The sequence below is a fragment of the Salvelinus namaycush genome, chromosome 31, assembly GCF_016432855.1.
Source record: "Salvelinus namaycush isolate Seneca chromosome 31, SaNama_1.0, whole genome shotgun sequence".
NCBI classification, from domain to species: domain Eukaryota; kingdom Metazoa; phylum Chordata; class Actinopteri; order Salmoniformes; family Salmonidae; genus Salvelinus; species Salvelinus namaycush.
In genome coordinates this window covers 44,927,843-44,955,282 of record NC_052337.1, presented here as the reverse complement: position 1 = coordinate 44,955,282, position 27,440 = coordinate 44,927,843, and the positions used below count along the sequence as shown (strand labels likewise).

The following is a 27,440-nucleotide window of genomic DNA, read 5'->3' as shown; positions in this document are numbered from 1 at the left end:
TCACAACTCTGACGTTGCCCTATTGAAGTTGACGTGAAAATGGTTAAGGTTAGGTAAGGGTTAAGGTTGTGGTAAGGTTAGGGACGTCCCAAGGATTCCAGAAAGAACTAACGTAAGTGAGAGGGCGGTAGTTGGGCGGAGCGTCGCAGTAACTACAAGCAGAAGCAGACCGCTTTGAAAGCACAGCGGATAGAAATTGTGAAAACAGCAGGCTCGCTATCTACAACAAGGTGGTCTTTCCAACCATATTTCGAATAAACGAGGGTAAGTTGCAACCGATAATGTTATTTCAATAGTAGTACGATCCAGCCGGTGCAAGATCATGTCAATTATAGAAGTGTTATTTTAATTTCTCTTTGTATAATATGTAGCGAACTTGCTAGTAGCGTCGCTACAACGCTGCCTACGCGTCGCCAATGGACTGCAGAGGGGCGTGTGCGACTTTTTTGTAGTAACCGAAGCAATAGTGAATTATACACTGAATAGTTGTGTTGGCCTACTAGTAGGGTTAGTAACAACAACGGCTCTGTAGGCTACTACTAATCCCATCACCCACCTAGTCTAATTCAAACGCAGGAGTGGGTCTAGGCTCCTAAAGCCACACGTTCTAGTAGGCTGTTGTCTGAGAATGTTGCATAGCCGGGACAGGACGCTGAGTTTAGGTTAAACTAGTGCATTGGTGTGTTATTATGATAGTTATCATAGCATTATGCAATATCGAGTGCAATATTATGCAATGTTGTTAGAGAACTGTATGGGGCCCCTAATAGGATAGTATTTTACGGTTTACAGTAGGCCTGAATAATGAATGGGACAGGAAAGGAAGTAGGAGACCTTCAAACCTTTGACTCAGTCATTGCTAATAGCCAGATGTTATTTGAACACCTAAACTCAGCAAAAAAAGAAACGTCCTCTCACTGTCAACTGCGTTTATTTTCAGCAAACTTAACATGTGTTAATATTTGTATGAACATAACAAGATTCAACAACTGAGACATAAACTGAACAAGTTCCACAGAAATGTGCCTAACAGAAATGGTATAATGTGTCCCTGAACAAATGGGGGGGGGGTCAAAATCAAAAGTAACAGTCAGTATCTGGTGTGGCCACCAGCTGCATTAAGTACTGCAGTGCATCTCCTCATGGACTGCACCAGATTCGACAGTTCTTGTTGAGAGATTCTACCCCACTCTTCCACCAAGGCACCTGCAAGTTCCCAGACATTTCTGGGGGGAATGGCCCTAGCCCTCACCCTCCAATCCAACAGGTCCCAGACGTTCTCAATGGGGTTGAGATCCGGGCTCTTCGCTGGCCATGGCAGAACACTGTCTTGCAGGAAATCACGCACAGAACGAACAGTATGGCTGGTGGCATTGTCATGCTGGAGGGTCATGTCAGGATGAGCCTGCAGGAAGGGTACCACATGAGGGAGGAAGATGTCTTCCCTGTAACGCACAGCGTTGAGATTGCCTGCAATGACAACAAGCTCAGTCCGATGATACACACCGCCCCCAGACGGTGACGGACCCTCCACCTCCAAATCGATTCCACTCCAGAGTACAGGCCTCGGTGTAACGCTCATTCCTTCGACGATAAACGTGAATCTGACTATCACCCCTGGTGAGACACAACCGCGACTCGTCAGCGAAGAGCACTTTTTGCCAGTCCTGTCTGGTCCAGCGACGGTGGGTTTGTGCCCATAGGCGACATTGTTGCCGGTGATGTCTGGTGAGGACCTGCCTTACAACAGGCCTACAAGCCCTCAGTCCAGCCTCTCTCAGCCTATTGCGGACAGTCTGAGCACTGATGGAGGGATTGTGCATTCCTGGTTTAACTCGGGCAGTTGTTGTTGCCATCCTGTACCTGTCCCGCAGGTGTGATGTTCGGATGTACCGATCCTGTGCAGGTGTTGTTACACATGGTCTGCCACTGCGAGGATGATCAGCTGTCCATCCTCTCTCCCTGTAGCGCTGTCTTAGGCGTCTCACAGTACGGACATTGCAATTTATTGCCCTGGCCACATCTGCAGTCCTCATGCCTCCTTGCAACATGCCTATGGAACGTTCACGCACATGAGCAGGGACCCTGGGATCTTTCTTTTGGTGTTTTTCAGAGTCAGTAGAAAGGCCTCTTTAGTGTCCTAAGTTTTCATAACTGTGACCTTAATTGCCTACGGTCTGTAAGCTGTTAGTGTCTTAATGACCGTTCCACAGGTGCATGTTCATTAATTGTTTATGGTTCATTGAACAAGCATGGGAATGGATTGTTACGAATTATCTTTGAAAGACAGGGTCCTGAAAAAGGGACATTTCTTTTTTTGCTTAGTTTATCTGTGCTGGTATGTGTTATTGTAGGCCTAATTCAACCATGCATGTGTTTTTCCAGTGCACTGTAACAATGATGAAGTATTTAATCTTTGATTTTGAACATCCCATATTTTTCATTGTCTGGAGAGAACTGGAGGGTTTTCTCCCTGGATTTTGTTATTTTGTTGGAATGGGAGGAACACCCATTCGATTGGAGCTGCTACACACACACAGACTCTTGTTTTAGAGGTCGACCGACTATGATGATTTGTAATAATGACAATTACAACAATACTGAATGAACACTTTTATCTTAACTTAATACATAAGTAAAATCAAATTTAGTCTCAAATAAATAATGAAACATGCTCAATTTGGTTGAAATAATGCAAAAACACAGTGTTGGAGAAGAAAGTAAAAGTGCAATGTGCCATGTGTAAAAGCTAAGTTAAGTTAAGCTAAGTTAAGTTCCTTGCTCAGAACATATGAAAGCTGGTGGTTCAATATTCCCAGTTAAGAAGTTTTAGATTGTAGTTATTATAGGACTATTTCTCTCTACCATTTGTATTTCATATACCTTTGACTATTGGATGTTCTAATAGGCACTTTAGTATTGCCAGCCTAATCTCAGGAGTTGATAGGCTTGTCATAAACACCGCTGTGATTCAAGCATTGCTAAGAGCTGCTGGCTAACGCAGTAAAGTTTGAATGAATGCTTACGAGCCTGCTGCTGCCTACCACCGCTCAGTCAGACTGCTATATCAAATCATAGATTTAATTATAATATAATAAACACAGAAATACGAGGCTTTGGTCATTTAATATGGTCAAATCCGGAAACCATCATTTAGAAAACAAAACGTTTATTCTTTCAGTGCAATACGGAACCGTTCCGTATTTTATCGAACGGGTGGAAACCCTAAGTCTAAATATTACTGTTATGTTGCACAACCTTCAATGTTATTTCATAATTATGTACAATTCTGGCAATGAGCCAGGAGGCCCAAACTGTTGCATATACCCTGACTGCGTGCAATGAACGCAAGAGAAGTGACACAATTTCCCTAGTTAATATTGCCTGCTAACATGAATTTCTTTTAACTAAATATGCAGGTTTAAAACAAATATACTTCTGTGTATTGATTTTAATTAAGGCATTGATGTTTATGGTTAGGTACATTCGTGCAACGATTGTGCTTTTTTCGCGAATGCACTTTTGTTAAATCATCTCCCATTTGGCGAAGTAGGCTGTTATTCGATGATAAATTTACAGGCACCGCATTGATTATGTGCAACGCAGGACAAGCTAGTTAATCTAGTAATATCATCAGCCATGTGTAGTTAACTAGTGATTATGTGAAGATTGATTGTTTTTTTTATAAAATCAGTTTAATGCTAGCTAGCAATTTACCTTGGCTCCTTGCTGCACTCGCGTAACAAGTGGTCAGCCTGCCACGCAGTTTCCTCGTGGAATGCAATGTAATCGGTGTCCAAAAATGCAGATTATGCACATTTGTGGCCTGCTGGAGGTCATTTTGCAGGGCTCTGGCAGTGCTCCTCCTGCTCAAAGGCGGAGGTAGCGGTCCTGCTGCTGGGTTGTTGCCCTCCTACGGCCTCCTCCACGTCTCCTGATGTACTGGCCTGTCTCCTGGTAGCGCCTCCATGCTCTGGACACTACGCTGACAGACACAGCAAACCTTCTTGCCACAGCTCGCATTGATGTGCCATCCTGGATGAGCTGCACTACCTGAGCCACTTGTGTGGGTTGTAGACTCTGTCTCATGCTACCATTAGAGTGAGAGCACCGCCAGCATTCAAAAGTGACCAAAACATCAGCCAGGAAGCATAGGAACTGAGAAGTGGTCTGTGGTCACCACCTGCAGAATCACTCCTTTATTGGGGGTGTCTTGCTAATTGCCTATAATTTCCACCTTTTGTCTATTCCATTTGCACAACAGCATGTGAAATGTATTGTCAATCAGTGTTGCTTCCTAAGTGGACAGTTTGATTTCACAGAAGTGTGATTGACTTGGAGTTACATTGTGTTGTTTAAGTGTTCCCTTTATTTTTTTGAGCAGTGTATTAGCTTACCACAATAGCCAGAAACACAAGCCATTTCCCAGCAGTAAAAGTTAGCGATCGTGACACACCAGCAAAAGATATATAATTTTTGACTAACCTTGATAAGGTTCATCAGATGGCAGTCCTATAACATCAGGTTATACATACACTTATGTTTTGTTCGAAAATGTGCATATTTAGAGCTGAAATCAGTGGTTATACATTGTGCTAACGTAGCTATTTTGTCCCACAACGTCCGGATTTTTTTCTGGCACTCACATATTCTGACCAAATAGCTATTCATAAACATAACTAAAAAATACATGTTGTATAGGAAATGATAGATACACTAGTTCTTAATGCAATCGCCGTGTTAGAATTCTAAAAATAACTTCATTACCACATAAGGCTTACGTTATGTCGACCGAGTGCCCAAAACCTGGGCGCAAAACTAATAGTACACAGTTCGACAGATATATGAAATAACATCATAAAATGGGTCCTACTTTTGCTGATCTTCCATCAGAATGTTGTACAAGGTGTCCTTTGTCAAGAACAATCGTTGTTTGGATTTAGAACGTACATTTTCCCTCTTGAATTAGCAAGCGCACTAGCCAAGTGGCGCGAAGCTCTCCTTTCTGAACAAAGGCACACAACGCAACACGCCTAACGTCCCGAATAAATTTCAAAAATCTAATAAAACTATATTGAAAAAACATACTTTACGATGATATTGTCACATGTATCAAATAAAATCAAAGCCGGAGATAGTAGTCGCCTATAACGACAGCTATTCAGAAGGCAAATCCAGGTCCAACGTCGCGCCTTCCTGAAAACAGGAAATGGGTGACACGTCATTCCAAGAGGACGTATTCCATCTCAGACCAAGATAATCACTCCATTTCTTCTCTCACTGCATCTTGACATCCAGGGGAAGGTGTATGACGTGCATGTATACTAATAGGTATCATGCCCATTTATAGGCAGGACCCAGAAGAGAGCATCAATTTCAGATTTTCCACTTCCTGGTCAGGAAGTTTGTGCCAAATGAGTTCTGTTTTACTCACAGATATAATTCAAACGGCTTTAGAAACTAGAGAGTGTTTTCTATCCAATAGTAATAATAATATGCATATTGTACGAGCAAGAATTGAGTACGAGGCCGTTTAAATTGGGCACGTTTTTCCCCCAAAGTGAAAACAGCGCCCTCTGTCCTCATCAGGTTAAAGGGCTACTGCACCCTCACAAACATTCACACAATCGTAGTGAATTTCAGCGAATACTGTCATTATATTAATTTCGTTTTAAAAAAACATTTTAAAAAATCATCTACATGCACTTTATTACTGGATTTCCCGACCGCTGGTTTTGTTTTCAATGCTGATCCTATAGAATCAAGCAACAGCACTGGTAACATGATTTTATTTAAAACAAATTATTATTTTATATATATTTTTATATACATCTCTTTTCAAACGCTTCCGCATGTAATTATTACATGGTCATCTTCAACCTAGGTGTGGATACACTCAAAATGGCTGCCAGTCCACGACCCGCTTGGACAGTTATGTGTGCCTATGTTCTGACGTCCTGTTGTGTGGTTATCATGGCACGTTTACCGGTTACTCAGGCTTTCGTGGGGTCCTGGCCTGTCTGCCAATCAAAGGAATGCCTGGAATGTTTCGGTGCCAGGCCTCATTGTGGTTGGTGGAACAGCGGGGGGGCTGGGCACAGCAGGTTCTGTTATATTGGCATGCTTAATTGTACTCTCTCTCTTACGTCCTGTATCAGTGAGATAGCCATCAGGGTTAGTGATTTGGTATATAACAATATATTTGGTGTAGTTATACTATTTGAAATGTGTAATAAACAGTTTGATACGAGAATGTGATCCACTGTCCTGGACAATCTTTTATTCATGATATATCGAGATCATTACAATACTTTATTGTCCATTAGGTTAAAATGGAATTTCATAGTGTGCCATTTTCCAAACCGATCTCCCTTCAGACACCGATCTCCCACCACTCTCTCTTACACGTGACATCTGACTGCCACATAAAACCTTGAGAGAACCCTCGCCAAGCACCATCACTGCCCCCTCAACACAACGCTCTACACTCTGCAGCATGGAGCAGATAACATTTCCATGTAAAAAGCATTGGCTTCAGCGTAGATGTTACTAAAAAGAGATGAGTGTGGGAGTACACATGGGTACTGTGAAATAAGATATTTTCTTAAATACCCTCCTTTCTCCGTTTGAAGCAGATAACATGTCCATGCTAACAGGCTCGACTTTAGACTAGTTTTAAGGAGGACTGGGTAAGGCCACAATATTTCTCAATAATCATTTTCTGTGCAAATGCCAAATATATGCCAAACATCTTTCCACCCTTCAAATGACTTAAAAAAAAAAAAATGGGTTTAGATTTCAGGAATTAAACTTTAGGAAGAATTTGGGGCCATATTAATGCGGAATGTCTTGATGCTAATTTAGCCATCCGCTAGCTACACACATTCACTGTCCCTCCTGCTTTTGCTCTTGCATAATAACACAGCACCATCTGTTTAACCCAGGCAGGTCCAAATTTGAAGACACTAGTACGCTTTTCACACTACTGGGCCAACCTGAGTCAGGCAAAGTTGGAATGAACAAGATTGTCTCCTATATTTTTTTAAATATTTTTTTATTTAACCTTTTTATTTAACTAGGAAAGTCAGTTAAAAACAAATTCTTATTTATAATGACGGCCTACCAAAAGGCAAAAGGCCTCCTGCGGGGACTGGGGCTGGGATTAAAAATAAAAAATATAAATATAAGACAAAACACACATCAAGACAAGAGACAACACTCCATAAAGAGAGAGTAAGACAACAACCTAGCAAGGCAGCAACACATGACAACATGGTAGCAGCACAAAACATGGTACACACATTATTGGGCACAGACAACAGCACAAAGGGCAAGAAGGTAGAGACAACAATACATCACACAAAGCAGCCACAACTGTCAGTAAGAGTGTCCATGATTTGAGTCTTTGAATGAAGAGATTGAGATAAAACTGTCCAGTTTGAGTGTTTGTTGCAGCTCGTTCCAGTCGCTAGCTGCAGCGAACTGAAAAGAGGAGCGACCCAGGGATGTATGTGCTTTGGGGACCTTTTACAGAATGTGACTGGCAGAATGGGTGTTGTATGTGGAGGATGAGGGCTGCAGTATATATCTCAGAGAGGGGGGAGTGAGGCCTAAAAGGGTTTTATAAATAAGAATGAACCAGTGGGTCTTGTGACGGGTATACAGAGATGATCAGTTTACAGATTAATATAGAGATCAGTTATGTGTCCTATAAGGAGCATTGGTATTGGTGGCAAATCTGATGGCCAAATGGTAAAGAACATCTAGCCGCTCGAGCACTCTTACCTGCCGATCTATATATTTTTTTATTTTACCTTTATTTAACTAGGCAAGTCGGTTAAGAACAAATTCTTATTTTCAATGACGGCCTAGGAACAGTAGGTTAACTGCCTTGTTCAGAGGCAGAACGACAGATGTTTACCTTGTCAGCTTGGGGATTCGATCTGGCATCTTTTGGTTACAAGTTCAACGCTCTAACCACTAGGCTACCTGCCGCCCCCGATTATGTCTCCGTAATCTAGCATGGGTAGATGGTCATCTGAATTGAGGTTAGTTTGGCAGCTGGGGTGAAAGAGGAGCGATTACAATAGAGGAAACCAGGTCTAGATTTAACTTTAGCCTGCAGCTTTGATATGTGCTGAGAGAAGGACAGTTTACCGTCTAGTCATACTCCCAAGTACTTGAGGTGACTACCTCAAGCTGAGGTGATGAGGTGACTACCTCAAGCGCTAAACCCTCAGAGGTAGTAATAACACCCCTGGGAAGAGGGGCATTCTTCTTACCAAACCACATGACCTTTGTTTTGGAGGTGTTCAGAACAAGGTTAAGGGTAGAGAAAGCTTGTTGGTGGTTAGAATAGGATGGGAGGCCAAAAGTCTGTGTAACCAATAGAAAGTCAAGAGTCCCGAGTGTGGGAACAAACAGTCTGTCCCACGGTTGGGTAAAGAAAGTTCGTAGTCAACAAAACATGCAGGAGTCATGAGGCAAATAGCAAAATGCACAAGATTTTTTTTAATATATAACAACTTGGGGCTAGCCATTGTAAGTTCAGAGTCACTCGCTCCAACAGTGCGTGTGTGCTGGAGGAGAGTGAAAGCTCAGGAGAGAGGGGGGAGCGTGGTGGAGTTACCTGTACCAGACAGGGGGAGACAGGCCAGGGCAGACGGTGAACAGATCGCCAGGTGGAATCCAAGCAGCAGTGCAGCAGGCAACGGGAGTAGGTGTCACACCCACTTGGGATACGCTTTTATTTCTGGAGGCAGATGTCTTGTTGAAAATGCCAGTGGATGGTCTTTGAACAGTGAGCGGGGGCTTCAAAGAGTCCTGCCACTTGTTGGGCCCAAAGGCCTCGACACCTCTCACGTCACACCTCAGTGCTAATTGAAGTTGTATCTGGTTTGTCCTAGCAAGCCTGGCAGCCTTAACTCAGCATTCAGTATCCATAAAGTAAAATATATCATTGTAATGTACTTTGTTTTTTATTTGCATTTTTCTTCTTGGCTTTCAAAATAGTATCAGACCAAACACTACTCACTCAGTTCCAGGTTGGATGGTGTCCTCAGGTCTGCTGTTTGTTTGCTACAGCCCCCTCTGTATAGCTTGGAAAAAGAGAAGCTTGGTAGAACTAATCCCTCCAGTTCATTTTGGCCAAAATTAGGTTGCAGGTTTGGAGTTTTGATCTGGAGCGAAGGCCATGCGGAGGAGGGTAGCATCCTGCATATGTCCCTGCCGAAAAATCCAAGTTTATCTAACTCCAAATCTATGCGCCATCATGCCGTGGATTTCTACTCTTCCCTCTACAAGGCGGAGGATTGTGATCCTCTTTGTGGTGAAGAGTTGTTATAGTGAAGCATTCAAACAGTAAGTTTTCACTAGAAACTACATTGTAGCAAGAAATCGCCTAGTAGTGTCGCCAACAATCTGACTCATCGCCTCCTATTGAAAATGACAGTTTTCCATTAATTTGGTAGCTCAAGGTTTTATCCAGTGAATACACTGGGTAATTCATTAGGATAAATGCTGCTTCCTCTTTCAGGTCAAGGTCAAATTATATCCACCTGATTTACAGTGAATTCGGAAAGTATTCAGACCCTTTCAATTTTTCCACATTTTGTTACGTTACAGCCTTGTTCTAAAATGTATTAAATATATTTTTTCCCTCATCAATCTACACACAATACCTCATAATGACCAAGCAAAAACTGGTTTTTAGAAATTTTTGCAAATGTATTAAAATTATAAAACAGAAATATCACATTTACAAAAGTGACCCTTTACTCAGTACTTTGTTGAAGCACCTTTGGCAGTGATTAGAGCCTCAAGTCTTCTTCGGTATGACGCTACAAGCTTGGCACACCTGTATTTGCGGAGTTTCTCCCATTCTTCTCTGCAGACCCTCTCAAGCTCTGTCAGGTTGGATGGGGAGCGTTGCTGCTCAGCTATTTTCAGGTCTCTCCAGAGATGTTCAAGTCCGGCCTCTGGCTTAGGGCCTTTGTCCTGTTGGAAGGTGAACCTTCGCCCCAGTCTGACGTCCTGAGCGCTCTGAAGCAGGTTTTCATCAAGGATCTCTCTGTACTTTGCTCTGTTCATCTTTCCCTCGATCCTGACTAGTCTCACAGTCCCTGCCACTGAAAACCATCCCCACAGCATGTTGCTGCCACCACCATGCTTCACCGTAGGGATGGTATTGGCCAGGTGATGAGCGGTGCTTGGTTCCCTCCAGACGTGACGATTGGCATTCAGGCCAAAAAGTTCAATCTTAGTATCATCAGACCAGAGAATGTTGTTTCTCATGGTCTGAGAGTCCTTTAGGTGCCTTTTGGGTAACTCTAAGCTGTCGTGCCTTTTACTGAGAAGTGTCTTCCGTCTGGCTACTCTACCATAAAGGCCTGATTGGTGGAGTGCTGCAGAGATGGTTGTCCTTCTGGGAGGTTTTTCCATCTCCACAGAGGAACTCTGGAGCTCTGTCTGTGACCATCGGGTTCTTGGTCACCTCCCTGACCAAAGCCCTTCTCCCTCAATTGCTCAATTTAGCCCGGCGGGCCAGCTCTAGGAGGAGACTTGGTGGTTCCAAACTTCTTCCATTTAAGAATAATGGAGGCCACTGTGTTCTTGGGGACCTTCAATGCTGCATACATTTTTTGGTACGTTCCTGAGATCTGTGCCTCGGCAAAATCCTGTCTCTTAGCTCTACGGACAATTCCTTCGACCTCATGGCTTGGATTTTGTTATGGCATGCACTGTAAACGGTGGGACCTTTTTATATAGACCGGTGTGTGCCTTTCCAAATCATATCCAATCAATTAAATTTACCACCGGTGGTCTCCAAGTTGTAGAAACATCTCAAGGATGATTAATGGAAACAGGATGCACTTGAGCTCAATTTCGAGTCTCATAGCAAGAGTCCGAAAACTTATGTAAATAAGGTATTTCAGTTGATGTGCACACAAAAAAAACACCTCTTTTCGCTTTGTCATTATGGGGTATTGTGTGTAGGGTGATGAGAGCAAAATGTTTATTTAATCAGTTTTAGAATAAGGCTGTAACAAAATGTGGAAAACGTGAAGGGGTCTGAATACTTTCCTAATCCACTGTATGAGGATGAAAATCATGTTATATGATGTATTGAATATGATGCCACTGTACATGGACCTCTATCAGTCTGCCATAAATGTCAATCTCAGTATTGTTATGTCTGTTCAAAACAAATCAATGCTGGGATGTAGACTTCTAATTCAATAACATGAAATGGCATCTAACTCTATTTCAAAAAATGCATTTCAAGTGGCTTATCAGGGCACAAAAATATTTGTAATTTTTACCTTTGGATTATAAAGCGTCACTTGAAGTCGGATTCAATAATGACATTACGCAGTCGATAACGACTTGTCCTCCAGCTGTAAGAGAGCATTTTAGTGAAATCAGAATAGTATTTTAATAGCCAGAAATGCACAGAAGTATTTCCATCTTCAACATTCATGAGTACAGACGTAGTATCATATTGGGCTACAAATTGGATGCTTGAGGATGGTTATCAGGGCTTTGCCATGTTAACACTGCAACAGACACACAGAACACACTGTTCAATGCACATAGCATCTAATTTACATGAGTGGAAAGGGCCATGGCTATAATGCGTGCTTCTGTTATGAGTTAGGAACACTAGTTATCTGAGGCACAGGCAACAGTTGTCAGGCAGTGGATTCCTACATCCCAAAGAAGGATTATTATGGATTCCATCTATGACACGCATTCACTCTGGAGTTGGAGACTGCACTCACTGTCTGGAAGCATAGTGGACTTCGCCATGTATCACTGACCCATCCAGACATGGAGGCACACACACAGGAAGTGAGAGAGGGTGAGTTTGAGACCAGAACTTCACTTTCCTCGCATAGCAAAATCCTTTCACAAAATGACTGGCAAATTTTTGGAGCTAACTCAAGTGGTCTTTTTATCCTGGTGTTTTTTGTTTTTGTTTTCTATGAACTAGGTTTGATGAACAGGTATTTTCAACAGAACTTCCTGCTCTGATTTGAAAGCGCTGTGGTAAAATGATCTTATTTTTATTTCTTGTGTGTTTGTGTGTTTTTGTTCTGCTTTATTATATAGTACTACTGATATTGATTACTTCATTTTTGGGGAAGCGCATGTGACAAAAAACGTAACTTTTTAAATGTTTGCACAGTCAGACAAGCCAATTAAATCGGTTTTCCCTCCAACATAATGACTAAAGAGGTGTAGAGGGGGGGTACATAACATTACACAGCCGAATGGTGTCTCAAATAATTCAAATGTTTTTCACTTTAATTATCTATGATGTTGAAATAAGCTAACTGAAATGTTATTTGTCATTACATTCTCTACTGTTATTGGAGATCTAGCAGGTGTAAAAGAAACGCCTGAAAGTAGATCCACCTACATACTGGTCTTGACGAGAAGAAAAACTGTCCGGAGGCTATTTTCTGCGCTGTAAAACCTATCCAGTAAATGTGTAGGAGGAGTTAAAAACTTCTTATGGCTGCAGTCCTGTTAACGGGACCGATATGACAACAGCCAGTCGAAGTGCAGGGCGCCAAATTCAAAAAACAGAAATCTCATAATTAAAATTCCTCAGACATTCATGTGTCTTATCTCATTTTAAAGGTAATCTTGTTGTTAATCCCACCAAAGTGTCCGATTTCAAATAGGCTTTTCATTTGAAAGCACTACAAACGATTATGTTAGGTCACCACAAAACCACAATAATCACAGCCATTTTTTCCAGCTAAAGGTAGCTTCACAAAAACCAGAATAGAGATAAAATTAATCACTAACCTTCGATTATTTTCATCAGATGACACTCATAGAGCTTCATGTTACACAATACATGCATGTTTTGTTTGATTAAATTCATATTTATATAAAAAAATCTGAGTTTACATTGAGGCGACTAGATTCACTAGTTGCAAAAACATCAAATTACTTTGCATAGCCACATCGTTTCAACGAAATACTCATCATAAATATAGAAGATAATACAAGTTATACACGTGGAATTATAGATATACCTCTCCTTAATGCAACCGCTGTGTCAGATTTCAAAAAAACTTTACGGAAAAAGAAACGCACGCTATAATCTGAGACGGCGCTCAAAAGTAAAATACCACAGCTGCAAAGATGGCGTCAACATAAACACGAAAATACATGATAAATATTCCCTTACCTTTGATGATCTACATCAGAAAGCACACCAGGAATCCCAGGTCCACAATAAATGTTTGTTTTGTTTGAAATAAATCCGTTATTTATGTCCAAATACCTTCTTTTGTTAGCGCGTCTGGTTTACATATCCAAACGCTAATTCTGGTCAGCGTTATATCGGACAAAAACTTCAAAAAGTGATATTACCGGTCGAAGAAACATTTCAAACTAAGTACACAATCAATCATTAGGATGTTTTTAACATATAGCTTCAATAAAGTTCCAACCGGAGTATTCCTTGTCTTCGTGAGCAATGGAACATAAGTGACTCCACGAGGAAAAAGCATGATCAGAAAATGGCTGCTTGATGGACACCTGACTGATTCTGCTATCATTCTCTCCCACAACATCATAGAAGTCTCATTATAATTTCTATTGATGGTTGACATCTAGTGGAAGCCCTAGGCAGTGCAACATCATTAATAGCTCAAAGGGATTTCATTAAGGACTCTGGTGAATACATACAAGCTCAGATTTCTGACTCCCTGTTTTGATTTCAACTCAGGATTTTGCCTGCCAATATGACTTCTGTTAATCTCACAGACATAACTTTAGAGTGGTTTCTATCCAATACTAATAATAATGTGCAAATATTAGCAACTATGACTGAGGAGCAGGCCGTTTGATATGGGCACCTTTCATCCAAGCTACTCAATACTGCCCCTTCAGCCATAAGAAGTTTTAAGATGGAGTGTCGCCTTGTTAACGTCCAAAAGCGGAAGAAGCATCAGGCTCTCTTCTCATTTCTCCTGAACTGCAACATCTGGTTGTTGGGGACTATGGGAGATCAAAAGTCAAGAACACACATGTTCATCTCAATGGACCCTTCCCCTACAATCTCTACAGTAACTCTGGTCCATCTGCAGAGCTGAAACTTAACATCCATCTTCTCTCTTTCTCGCTAGCTAACAGCTTTCTGACAGAAGTAGTTGTAGTACCAACAATTAGTCGCCGTCTCTCGCTCTCCTAATGCTTTCATCATTGCCTCATGCCAGGATGCAGGCTGGGAGAGGACGGAAAAGTTATGGACAGCATCTGGACTGTTACAGAATTTCTCCAGAGCCGTCTTACTCTAATCAATACTACTCTTTTAGGTTAGTTTCCCCCAAGGCATTGTGTTGGAATGTGGCCCAGATTGATTCATTCCTTTGATTACATTGGAAGGTTATACGTTGTAAATTATTTAGGTATGCACCAGTGAGAGATTTAGAGTGCATTTTGAACCAAATCTTTAATCAGAAGGACATAGGCTCATTTTGGGTTCAGAGATGACACATGGTGTTGCAACCTCTGTCCCTACTCTACCTAGTGCAATCTGTCATGAATGAGATTTCTATTCCCAGTTCTCTGTAACACGCCTGGAACGTGTTAATAACACATTTCATTTGGAGTAGAGTTGTTGTGTACTGTAATGATAGATTGCTATACTATTACGCAAGTTGAAAAGGCTATCCCCAGTTTCCATGGTAATGTGCTTTGTTTCCATAGTGACCACAGTCAATGTAGACATTTCAGACATTTCTAATGTGCACCAGTTGTTGAGTAATAGTGGGAAGGGGGAACCTGTGTGATGTGGGGTTACTACATAATGCAGATGAATCAGCCAGGTGTGAAATGTACAACTCTGGGCCTGATGCTATGATTGCAGCTTTAATCAGTAGCTGCACAGTGCTATATCCTGGAAGCGTGATTTTAATTAAGTGTAAGATATGTATGTAAAACGTTGAGCTGATATTCCTTGTAGAAATGGATGGATGGATGGAAAAGGCCATGATGTTTCCACTGAGCTTGGGGATGGTTGGACGCTTCAGTGAGGCAGAATGGGCACAGTAGATCTGCGGTGACGGTAGTCAGCAACAACATCAGCATTGTGTGCTTGAATGGGGAGTGTTTTTTTTTTGTGGTTCAGCTTCATGATGATACTGTACTGTATCAAATTACATGGTAAGCACTGAGCAGCATGCAGTCTCTTGACATCCTTAGGATCGTTCCATCTCCCAAAAAGCATGAGGATTTCGACACCCACCATCTGAAATTGTGATGATAATCGTTTCTGTGGTTATAATTTAATTTGATCTCTACTTGCTTGCACCCAAATTGTCCCTTTTTTAAAAAAAAATTATAGGATTCATATAATCTTCAATAAATATAGTACTTATTAACATCTAATAACACCGTAAGTCTTCCTAGCAATGAGTAAGACATGTGGAATCTAGGCTTGGACGATATACCATATACTGGGGTATTTGGAAATGGCCACAGGATGGTGTTTAGGAACTGTCAATACCGGTCCAAATAGGTACTATATTTTTTGAAGATGATATGAATCCCATAAATGAAAAAGGGAACATTTTAGGTCATGGTTTGTCATGTTTTCTATGTAGCTACAGATATTCATAGGCTATACTAGTACGTTGCCTAATTTCCCTATTATTTGACAGCTTAGCTGTCGTGTTAGGGTAGATGCCCGCGCATTGGAGCGCATATGATATTGAGTTGCAGTGACATTTGTTTACATAGCCAGCTAACAAGTGGATAGTTTTGTCCTGTTTCTACCGACGCAATTAATTTGGAAACTGTCCCATAGAGTAATATGGTTTGTTAAACTTTGAAATCAATAGTTTTTGTTTGGCATATATTTTAAAGTGAAAAAACTGAGTCAAAGCGTAATTCCGTTACTGTGGAAATTGCCCTCAACCACAGTTTCTTATAGAGATTGTTCCGGGTCGTTTATCTTTTTCTAAATGGTAGCAGGGTTGTATTGTAAGAGAAGACAGATTTAGTCTGCAATGCTCCCTTCTTACACAGGCACCACAACATTAACAAAAGATACTCAACAATCAATAGGGCAGTGTGTGACCTATGAACCAGAGACCTAAGAGACTGGGACCATTAAGGGAGGATTTCATTCCTGGACACACAAGACCATGGGCTGCGTACCAAATGGCACCCTATTCCTATGCTCTGGTCAAAAGTACTGCACTACAGTACCAGTCAAAAGTTTGGGCACACCTACTCATTCAAGGGTTTTCTATATTTTTACTATTTTCTACATTGTAGAATAATAGTGAAGACATCAATACTATGAAATAACACATATGGGATCATGTAGTAACCAAAAAAGTGTTAAACAAATCAAAATATATTTTATATTTGAGGTTCTGCAAATAGCCACCCATTGGCTTGATGACAGCTTTACACACTCTTAGTATTCTCTCAACCAGCTTCAAGAGGAATGCTTTTCCAACAGTCTTGAAGGAGTTCCCACATATGCTAAGCACTTGTTGTCTGCTTTTCCTTCACTCTGCGGTCCAACTCGACCCAAACCATCTCAATTGGGTTGAGGTCGGGTGATTGTGGATTCCAGGTCATCTGATGCAGCACTCCATCACTCTCCTTAGTCAAATAGCCCTTACACAGCCTGGAGGTGTGTTTTGGGTCCTTGTCCTGTTGAAAAACAAATGATAGTGGGACAAAGCGCAAACCAAATGTGATGGCGTATCGCTGCAGAATGCTTTGGTAGCCATGCTGGTTACATGTGCCTTGAATTCTAAATATATCACAGACAGTGTCACCAGCAAAGCACCCCCACACCATCACACCACCTACATGTTTCACGGTGGGAATCACACATGCAGAGATAATCCGTACACCTACTCTGGGTCTCACAAAGACACGGCATTTGGAACCAAACATCTTAAATCTGGACTTGTCAGACCAAAAGACAGATTTCCACAGTCTAATGTCCATTGCTCGTGTTTCTTGGCCCAAGCAAGTCTCTTATTATTATTGGTGCCCTTTAGTAGTGGTTTCTTTACAGCAATTTGACCATGAAGGCCTGATTCACTCAGTCTCCTCTGAACAGTTGAGATGTCTGTTACTTGAACTCTGTGAAGCATTGATTTGGGCTTCTATCTGAGGTGCAGTTAACTAATGAGCTTATCCTCTGCAGCAGAAGTAACTTTGGGTCTTCCTTTCCTGTGTTGGTCTTCATGAGAGCCAGTTTCATCATAGTGCTTTATGGTGTTTGTGACTGCACTTGAAGAAACTTTCAAAGTTCTTGAAATGGTCCGCATTGACTGACATTCGTCTTAAATTAATGATGGACTGTCGTTTCTCTTTGCTTATTTGAGCTGTTCTTGACATAATATGGACTTGGTCTTTTACCAAATAGTGCTATCTTCTGTATACCACCCCTACCTTGTCACAACAACACTGATTGTCTCAAACGCATTAAGAAGGAAAGACATTCCACAAATGACCTTAAAACGAGGCACACCTGTTAATTGAAATGCATTCCAGGTGACTACCTCATGAAGCTGGTTGGGAGAATGTCAAGCGTGTGCAAAGCTGTCATCAAGGCAAACGGTGGCTATTTGCAGAATAAATAAAGGTAAAATAAATAAATTGCAGAAAATAAATAAACTCATTTCATAGTTTTGATATTTTCACAATTATTCTACAATGTAAAAAATTCAGTAAAACCCTTGAATGAGTAGGTGATTCAAAACTTTTGACTGGTACTTTATATAGGGAATAGGTTGCCATTTGGGGGGCATACCCATCTACATTCTCTCCACCAGACAGAGACAGTGCAGCATTATCCACTGTTCTGTTGGACAATAAATGGTAATTCGTCATACAAAACCAGAGGTTTGAGGACTTTTTTTTGTTGTCCTAATGAGTTTGGCACAGCAAGACTTATGCCTAATTGCTATTTTTCTATCTGTTCATGTTATTTGGTAGCCTGGAATCCAAGCTGTAAAACATGTCAGTTTGGATTCTAAGCTAGTTGTTCTGTATCCTGTGGGTGTAAATTACGCCAATCACAATCGCTCAGGTCAGAAGTGAGATCCTTGCTTCAATACTCACACCAAAACAGTGTGGAAACATTGCATATACAATTTGAATTGATAAAGGATGTATCATCATGGTTTTTCTACGTTCTCCATTAATTTATCCTGATTTCCCCTTTTTATTTGCCCCTAAACTCTTCTTAGTGTGTATTTGGCACTAAACAGATTGGGCCAATGTCTGCTGTGAGGGCTGGATGGTTTGGGCCTGGCTAGTAGTTGTCATAGCATCCCTGTGTCCAGTTTTGGCTGCCTGAAAGCTGCTCTAACTGCTGAGAACTGAGAAGGGCAAATGGTTTACAGTGGTGTCTGCCAGCCCATAGAGGCCGACTAGTCTTACTCTAATCCTCTTATGCTGCCTGTCTTTGTCCTCTGGGGGGGAGGTCTCCGTCTACAGGCTCCTAATGTACTTAATCTGAGAGAACATTATCCCCTCAGACAGCCTTGACTGAAACGAGACAAGATCAATTGCAAATAATTTCTGTCCCTCTAGCCTCGACTCCAACCGCTCTAGGTTGAGTCTTGAATGGCAATCCGTGTCATGTCTGGCAGAGTGAGACTACTTTCTCTCATCCCGCCATCTATTTTCGCTCCATCTCTCCATCAGCAATTCCAAGGTAACGCAATTATGCTGAGACTCGCTTTGAAATGTATGCCAAAAAAAACCATTGTTTTCAAAGCTTAACAAACCATACTACTTTGAACAATTCACACAGTAAATAAATACACACATGGAAAAACTGTGTGAAGATGCAAAGTTTGGTAACAGAACTACGGTGACATCTCCCTCAGTTTTATTCTGTTACCAAACTTTGTATCGGCACAGTTTTACCTGTAAACGCAGTATTTTGTAGTATTTTTAAGTGAAAAGAATCTTGGCATAATTCTGTTTTTAAAATGGAATTGCACCCATCTCTCTCTGATTTGTCAATGATGTTCTGTCTAAATTGGAGGTGGCGGTGCAAGCTGTACTGTGGTATTCATGAACAACAACCTCTCATAGCTCTGCCATGCAACAGAATCGGTGGAGATCAGACTCACTTTTACGCTAAACTGAAACTGACATTTGACACTCCCTCCTCGCTGTGTAGCCATCAAACACAATGTTTGGCGTTCTAGTGTTGGGTAAAATGGTTAACTTTTCATTTTGTCCCTCGCTATTGTCATTATTGGGTTTTGTTTTGAATGACTGAGCCAGGGAAAACGGACAGGAAATCGATAAGCCATGGGGTTGTGTAGTCACATGACCAAACAGGAAGCAGCAGAGGTGATGGCATAAAGCCATGCAACGTGACTGAATGTTCGGGACAGCAAGTGTGACGTGCACATTTTAAATTCTGAGGCAGTGGCATATACCCAGTAGTCTAGTGTGACTGATTACTTCGATGAAACCAGGATTGTGTTCATTAGGTACCAAATGTAAGAAAACTGACAGGGAGAAACTACTACCTTGGACTTGTCCAATAAGAAATGCTCATTTTCATCTTACATTTCAAAACGTTTTTCGACAGCGTACCTTAATAAACATGACCAGTGGAGATTTTAGCATGTAAATCTTGGTGGGCCAAACTAAAGAAATACATGTTTTAGATCGATGCCAGCAAAGCCACAACACTAAACAATACATGAATTGCACTGTAACGGTGACAAACAGTGCCCACAAACCTGTTAGGGCCTACATAAAGCTGTCCCAAAAGCAGAGTCCCAACAGCAGTCCCAACACCTTATCACTGCTACACCTGGCTGCCAGCGGAGCCTTGTCTGGCAGTGAAACAGTTCATTCAGCCTCATTTACTGCCTTTTAAAAAAACATAGCTGATATGGCTGACTTGCTTAAACAAATGTGGTTTCTTCTGACAATTCATATGTACAAACTATGGCATAAGGGGACGACGAGCGGATAAGAGGCCATCTGTAATTTAGATTAAGACATTATTGAGCGAGCTGGGATGGACGTAGTCAATATAACTATTTGTTCAGCACTTTTGAAATGTACACCAACAGAACTAAGAACATGGGCCGTTCTTACAGTATTATCCCTGTACACCAGGGGAGAAAGGGGCATATAAGCAGACAATGAACGCTCTTACAATAGTCAATGATTACATTTCTCTAAAACAGGCTACATGTGCACCACCAAGTCAGAGCAGTAGGCTGAATTATGAGGGGAAACGGGACCAAAAGATTAGGGTGAAGCACATGACCTATTAACAGCTTACTACATGACATACACTTAGTATTACTTTCTCAGCTACAGTATACATACCTCCCTGGCATATTACATCATTTATGCTGCAGAATAGAATACATTTTTGGACTCGCCTTGCTGTGCTCACTTGAACAGGAAGTTGTTTTGAGTGTGGCAGAAGTAATGCTGGATTGACAGCATGGCCAATGTTGAATGTTTATCCTTTTAAGCTTGGAAAAGAGACCCTTAAACCCAGACTTGGACCACACACCCACTCCACTGAATAGCAGGCTAGTAATTGCTTTGCAATGCTTGCAGTTAGCCACTGATTCCTTCAAACCACTCATTGTTGAATTTGCGATTTCCATCTTGTTGTGTAATGTTTGTCCATTGGCCCGATCACTGATACGTTTTGTCGTAGTGTCCCCACGAGTGACAGAACACTGAGCCAATCATGACGCAACTAGAGAACATTACCAACCCCTACGCTCCGTATATTCCGCTGGCTACCCCACCACCACAGAAAGCACTGAGCTAGGCTGAAACACCTGCATTTTGGCGCTGCCTTACTCAAGAAAGCAAAAAAGAGACCATGTTTTGCATGCGGCTTTATTAACTCAAATATTTGTGACTTTAATTTTTTTAAACATTTTTTCCAAACTGATTTGACACGTACTAATGCCCAAATAACATCCCCACCTGCCCTGAATAACGGGTCGCCACTGAACATGACCCATGTTGTAACATCTCACCTCTGACCTTTTCTCCCTGGCATCTCCAGGAGCCAACAGACCTGGTGATGAACGGTGACTCAGGTGCTGGGGTGGTGACTGCCCTCCCGCCCACCACCGCCCCCCACAAGGAGCGCTACTTTGACCGCGTGGATGAAAGCAGCCCGGAGTACCAGCGTGAGAGGAACATGGCTCCGGACCTCAGGCAGGACTTCAACATGATGGAGCAGAGGAAGAGGGTCTCCATGATCCTGCAGAGCCCGGTAGGACTGGCTATCATACACACGCATGCAAATGCACATTCTCACAAACACACACACACACACACAGTATGCATTGCTACTCCTTTTCCATCTTATGCCTTAAGGTAATGTCACCAACATAAGAATATAAGAACACCTTTTGTTACTTCCAATTGAATAGCCTCCTTGTGTAAGGCTGTATCACCCTCTATACTATCACATGGTATAACCACTTAACAGTGATCAACAGTGTATCTGTCTCTCTCGAACACACTACTGTTCCCTCAACGCTCTGTTTAAGCCCAGTGTATACGTATAAAAACTAAATATTTATACACCAGCCCTTATAGAGCTGGGAGAAAGACGGTCTTTATTATGCTGTGCAGTGTGGCTGGTGGATGGATCAGGGTCTAAGGCCTCCGTACTGTAGTCTGAATGAGTTTATATGGGTCAGAGAGGAGATAAGCTCTTTCGGGGCAGCAATGACACACGCACACACGCACATACACAAAGTGTGCACACACCGACTGCAGCTGAGAGGGTAAGACAAGGGTAGAGTTCATGCTATTCTCCCTTACGTTCTCGTCATGTCAGGGACGGTATGAAATATACAGGACCAGTGTGAGGAGCAGAATTTTTTGGGTATCGCTCATAGCTGCTGTTGGGACAGTGGGAATGTTTAGTACAGTAATTGCTCGTCAGCGCTTCTGTAATATGCTAGGCTATTCCTACGAACATTGTTTCAGTTTGGAGCCTCTCTGTAGCCTCATTGTTTCAGTTTGGAGCCTCTCTGTCCGATGATGCTGTGACACATTGCCCCAGACCATGACGGACCCTCCACCTCCAAATCGATCCCGCTCCAGAGTACAGGCCTCGGTGTAACGGTCATTCCTTTGAGGATAAACGCGAATCGTCAGTGAAGAGCACTTTTTGCCAGTCCTGTCCAGCGATGGTGGGTTTGTGCAACGCTTTCCAATGCGGCGGTCAACAGGCACTTCAGACTTACTTGTGACGTTGTCAAGCAGCGACAGTGAGAGAACACAGGCAGACATAATGTAGAGGCCCTTCTAATTCAGATCACTCTTGATTTAAGAGTAGCCATGGATCCTGTAATAGATTAACTAACAATAGCCGGCCAGTGACAGTATTAGAATGCATCAGCGAATACGACAGTGTATTGGCGCAGTCTGTCCTGCCCTGACCCGTCATCATCTGTCTGTGTGAATGTCAACTCTGCGACGGTGGTACTGTATTGACGCATATGTGTGCAGTCACGCGTCCTGACCCTTCAATGTCTGTCTCCGACTATGTGACTCTCTAACTGTGTGTCTGTCTGTGTGTGTGTCTGTCTGTGTGTCTGTCTACTTTACTCCCCAGGCGTTTTGTGATGAGCTGGATACGATGATCCACGACCAGCTGAAGAGGGGAAAGACCCCCACCAGCCTGTTGGCCCTGCAGCAGATAGCTGACTTCATGACCACCAGTATCCCCACCATGTACCCCGCAGCGCCACAGGGAGGCATGGCTGCACTCAGCATGAGTGAGTAAAATACAGTATAATCCTGTCCTGTGTCTTCAGTTCTTACCACTATGATTCCTTTTTAAATACTTTTGAAGTAGACTGCCTGGGGGTACTTGAGGAGCGGTTTGGGATACTTTTAATCGAATGTAAACGCAGCAAAAAACTACAAAAAAAGAAATGTCTCTTTCAGGACCCTGTCTTTCAAAGATAATTCGTAAAAATCCAAATAACTTCACAGATCTTCATTGTGAAGGGTTTAAACACTGTTTCCCATGCTTGTTCAATGAACAATAAACAATTAATGAACATGCACCTGTGGAACGGTCGTTAAGACACTAACAACTTACAGACTGTAGGCAATTAAGGTCACAGTTATGAAAATTTATGACACTAAAGAGGCCTTTCTACTGACTCTGAAAAACACCAAAAGAAAGGTCCCAGGGTCCCTGCTCATCTGCGTGAATGTGCCTTAGGCATGCTGCAAGGAGGCATGAGGACTGCAGATGTGGCCAGGTCAATAAATTGTGATGTCCGAACTGTGAGACGCCTAAGACAGCGCTACAGGGAGACAGGACGGACAGCTGATTGTCCTCGCAGTGGCAGACCACGTGTAACAACACCTGCACAGGATCGGTACATCCGAACATCACACCTGCGGGACAGGTACAGGATGGCAACAACAACTGTCCGAGTTGAACCAGGAACGCACAATCCCTGCATCAGTGCTCAGACTATCCGAAATAGGCTGAGAGAGGCTGGACTGAGGGCTTGTAGGCCTGTTGTAAGGCAGGTCCTCATCAGACATCACCGGCAACAACGTTGCACAAACCCACCATTGCTGGACAGGACTGGCAAAAAGTGCTCTTCACTGACGATTCGCGTTTATCCTCAAAGGAATGACCGTTACACCGAGGCCTGTACTCTGGAGCGGGATTGATTTGGAGGTGGAGGGTCTGGGGCCTGGGGCAATGTGTCACAGCATCATCGGACTGAGCTTGTTGTCATTGCAGGCAATCTAAACGCTGTGCGTTACAGGGAAGACATCCTCCTCTCTCATGTGGTACCCTTCCTGCAGGCTCATCCTGACACGACCCTCCAGCATGACAATGCCACCAGCCATACTGCTCGTTCTGTGCGTGATTCCCTGCAAGACAGGAATGTCCGTGTAATGCCATGGCCAGCGAAGAGCCCGGATCTCAATCCCATTGAGCACGTCTGGGACCTGTTGGATCGGAGGTTGAGGGCTGGGGCCATTCCCCACAGAAATGTCCTGGAATTTGCAGGTGCCTTGGTGGAAGAGTGGGGTAACATCTCACAGCAAGAACTGGCAAATCTGGTGCAGTCCATGAGGAGGAGATGCACTGCAATACTTAATGCAGCTAGTGGCCACACCAGATACTGACTGTTACTTTTGATTTTGACCCCCTTTGTTCAGGGACACATTATTCCATTTCTGTTAGTCACATGTCTGTGGAACTGTTCAGTTTATGTCTCAGTTGTTGAATCTTGTTATGTTCATACAAACAGTTGACAGAGGACGTTTTATTTTTTTGCTGAGTTTATATGGCGCTATATATTAGCTATATGTGATGCATGTACCTTGCAGCACCCAAGGGAGCCATGCCTGCCCTCAACATGAGTAAGTAATGTAGCTAACCTATGTAGAATCCCTAGCTAGTTAGCAGTGCACTGGTCTGTTACATACCGTATACCCCATCCAGTGTCTGTTACCCTCAGCTTACATGCTGCGTAGATGTGTTTAAACTTAACGCATATGTTGTCTAGCACTTCCACGGATAGTCATGTGACCAGATTAGTAGGTCCCCTCAGTCCAAGATGGCCTCCACTGAGATCAGAGGTTGGTAGTTGTAGTAGAGGGAAACTTCAGGCTTTGTAATTTATAGAAGCTTTGGTAATTATAAACACTTTGTTTATGCTAAAATAAACACATTATTCTTTGTTAACCAAGGTAAGTGAAATTGTTCCTCTGTCTCTCTTTTTCTCAATTCAATTTGTTTTATTGGCATGATGTAACAATGTACATATTGCCAAAGCGTCTGCCTCTCTCCCTCTCTAGGTCTGGGTATGGTAACTCCAGTAAATGACCTGCGTGGATCTGACTCTATCTCCTATGAGAAAGGAGAGAAACTGCTTCGTTGTAAGCTAGCTGCCTTCTACCGCCTGACAGACCTCTTTGGCTGGTCCCAGCTCATCTACAACCACGTAACCGTAAGAGAACCTTATACTGTAGGCATCTTACCCCTCTAGTAATACTGTATATCACTGAAGCTGACTTGTAGTCAGTAGGAAACACCTGAAGTGGTATGTAGGACAGGATCTTTTTTCCCCCACTGCAGTATAATGTAGTGCTTGCTTAGCACATTTTACCAGCAGACTGTATTTTCGGGAAAGCTCAATATGGAAATGTGGGGTTGGCTAGGTTAGTAAGATTAGCTGAGTAAGCGTTATATAGATGAACCATCAAAAGAATGTGAAAATACTAACTACTGCATTATTGTATGTACGGTTGAAGTCGGAAGTTTACATACACCGTAGCCAAATCTATTAAACTCCGTTTTTCACAATTCCTGACATTTAATCCTAGTAAAAATTCCCTGTTTTAGGTCAGTTAGGATCACCACTTTATTTTAAGAATGTGAAATGTCAGAATAATAGTAGAGAGAATTATTTATTTCAGCTTTTATTTCTTTCATCACATTCCCAGTGGGTCAGAAGTCTACAAACACTCAATTAGTATTTGGTAGCATTGCCTTTAAATTGTTTAACCTGGGTCAAATGCTTCAGGTGAATTTTGGCCCATTCCACCTGACAGAGCTGGTGTAACTGAGTCAGGTTTGTAGGCCTCCTTGCTCGCACAAGCTTTTTCAGTTCTGCCCACAAATTTTCTATGGGATTGAGGTCAGGGCTTTGTGATGGCCACTCCAGTACTTTGACTTTGTTGTCCTTAAGCCATTTTGCCGCAACTTTGGAAGTATGCTTGGGGTCATTGTCCATTTGGAAGACCCATTTGCTACCAAGCTTTAACTTCCTGACTGAAGTCTTGAGATGTTGCTTCAAAATATCCACATAATTTTCCTTTCTCATGATGCCATTTATTTTGTGAAGTGCACCAGTCCCTCCTGCAGCAAAGCACCCCCACAACGTGATGCTGCCACCCCCGTGCTTCACGGTTGGGATGGTGTTCTTCGGCTTGCAAGCGTCCCCCTTTTCCCTCCAAACATAACAGTGCTCATTATGGCCAAACAGTTCTGTTTTTGTTTCATCAGACCAGAGGACATTTCTCCAAAAAGTACCATCTTTCTCCCCATGTGTAGTTGCAAACTGTAGTCTGGATTTTTATGGCAGTTTTGGAGCAGTGGCTTCTGCCTCGCTGAGCAGCCTTTCAGGTTATGTCGATATAGAACTCGTTTTTCTGTGGAAATAGATACATTTGTACCTGTTTCCTCCAGCATCTTCACAAGGTCCTTTGCTGTTGTTCTGGGATGGATTTGCACTTTTCACAACAAAGTACGTTCATCTCTAGGAGACAGAACGCGTCTACTTCCTGAGCGGTATGACGGCTGCATGGTCCCATGGTGTTTATATTTGCGTGCTATTGTTTGTACAGATGAACGTGGTACCTTCAGGCGTTTGGAAATTGCTCACAGGATGAATCAGACTTGTGGAGGTCTACAAAACATTTTTCTGAGGTCTTGGCTGATTTCTTTTGATTTTCCCATGATGTCAAGCAAAGAGGCACTGAGTTTGAAGGTAGGCTTTGAAATACATCCACAGGTACACCTCCAATTGACTCAAATGATGTCAATTAGCGTATCAGAAGCTTCTAAAGCCATGACATCATTTTCTGGAATTTTCCAAGCTGTTTAAAGGCACAGTCAACTTAGGGTATGTAAACTTCTGACCCACTGGAATTCTGATACAGTTAATTATGTGAAATAATCTGTCTGTAAACAATTGTTGGAAAAATGAATTGTCAGGCACAAAGTAGATGTCCTAATCGACTTGCCAAAACTATAGTTTGTTAACAAGAAGTTTGTGGACTGGTTGAAAACCGAGTTTTAATGACTCCAACCTAAGTGTATGTAAATTCCGACTTCAACTGTATGCATGTGTGCCATTTGGGGTAATTCCTTAGGCTTGTTTGTTTGGTACTGAGTAACTTGTTAAGACCACCGTCTGTACTCTTCCAGGTCAGGGTGAATTCAGATCAGGAGAGGTTCATTGTTGTCCCTTTTGGGCTTCTGTACAGTGAAGTCTCCGCCTCCAGTCTGGTAAGTTTCTTCCCCCCAGTGTCTTTCACTCTTAACAGAGCTGCCTGCATAATGTACGATAACGCTGTGAACTAATTAAAAAATGTACATCTTATGTTGTGCTAAATGCATTTTAAATAAGTGATTGTCATTTTACCTGGATATTTTAATATAATATCTGGCTTTGGGATTCTGAATGCATTGCGTTTATCAACTTCCAACCGTACTAGAGGCATTAAGGTTGTTCCATCTGTCTAGTGTATACTGTAATCTGGAGGTGTAACACTTGTCTTGTTAGATAACGACTCATAGATCCTTCAAGGCCGAAGCTGCCGTCAACCCTTTTCCCTCTGCCTGTTTCACCTTTTTACATGGTTAATTTCACTGACAG

The 27,440-nt window shown here is 42.3% G+C and overlaps 1 protein-coding gene across 8 annotated transcripts in view; it reads left to right on the top strand.

Annotated features, from left to right (window-relative positions):
• Positions 1-136: 136 nt before the first annotated feature.
• LOC120026485 (alpha-adducin-like) overlaps positions 137-27,440 on the top strand; it is a 56,766-nt gene continuing 29,462 nt past the window's right edge. For 5 of the 8 annotated variants that reach the window (XM_038971362.1, XM_038971365.1, XM_038971361.1 and 2 more), the window contains exons 1-5: positions 137-264; positions 21,065-21,277; positions 22,634-22,796; positions 24,856-25,007; positions 26,990-27,070. In XM_038971362.1, the coding sequence (XP_038827290.1) occupies positions 21,083-21,277; positions 22,634-22,796; positions 24,856-25,007; positions 26,990-27,070 (591 nt within the window). In that variant the 5' untranslated portion in view covers positions 137-264; positions 21,065-21,082. The remainder of the gene's footprint in view (positions 265-21,064; positions 21,278-22,633; positions 22,797-24,855; positions 25,008-26,989; positions 27,071-27,440) is intronic. The other 3 variants (XM_038971364.1, XM_038971358.1, XM_038971363.1) reach the window with 2 other exon arrangements.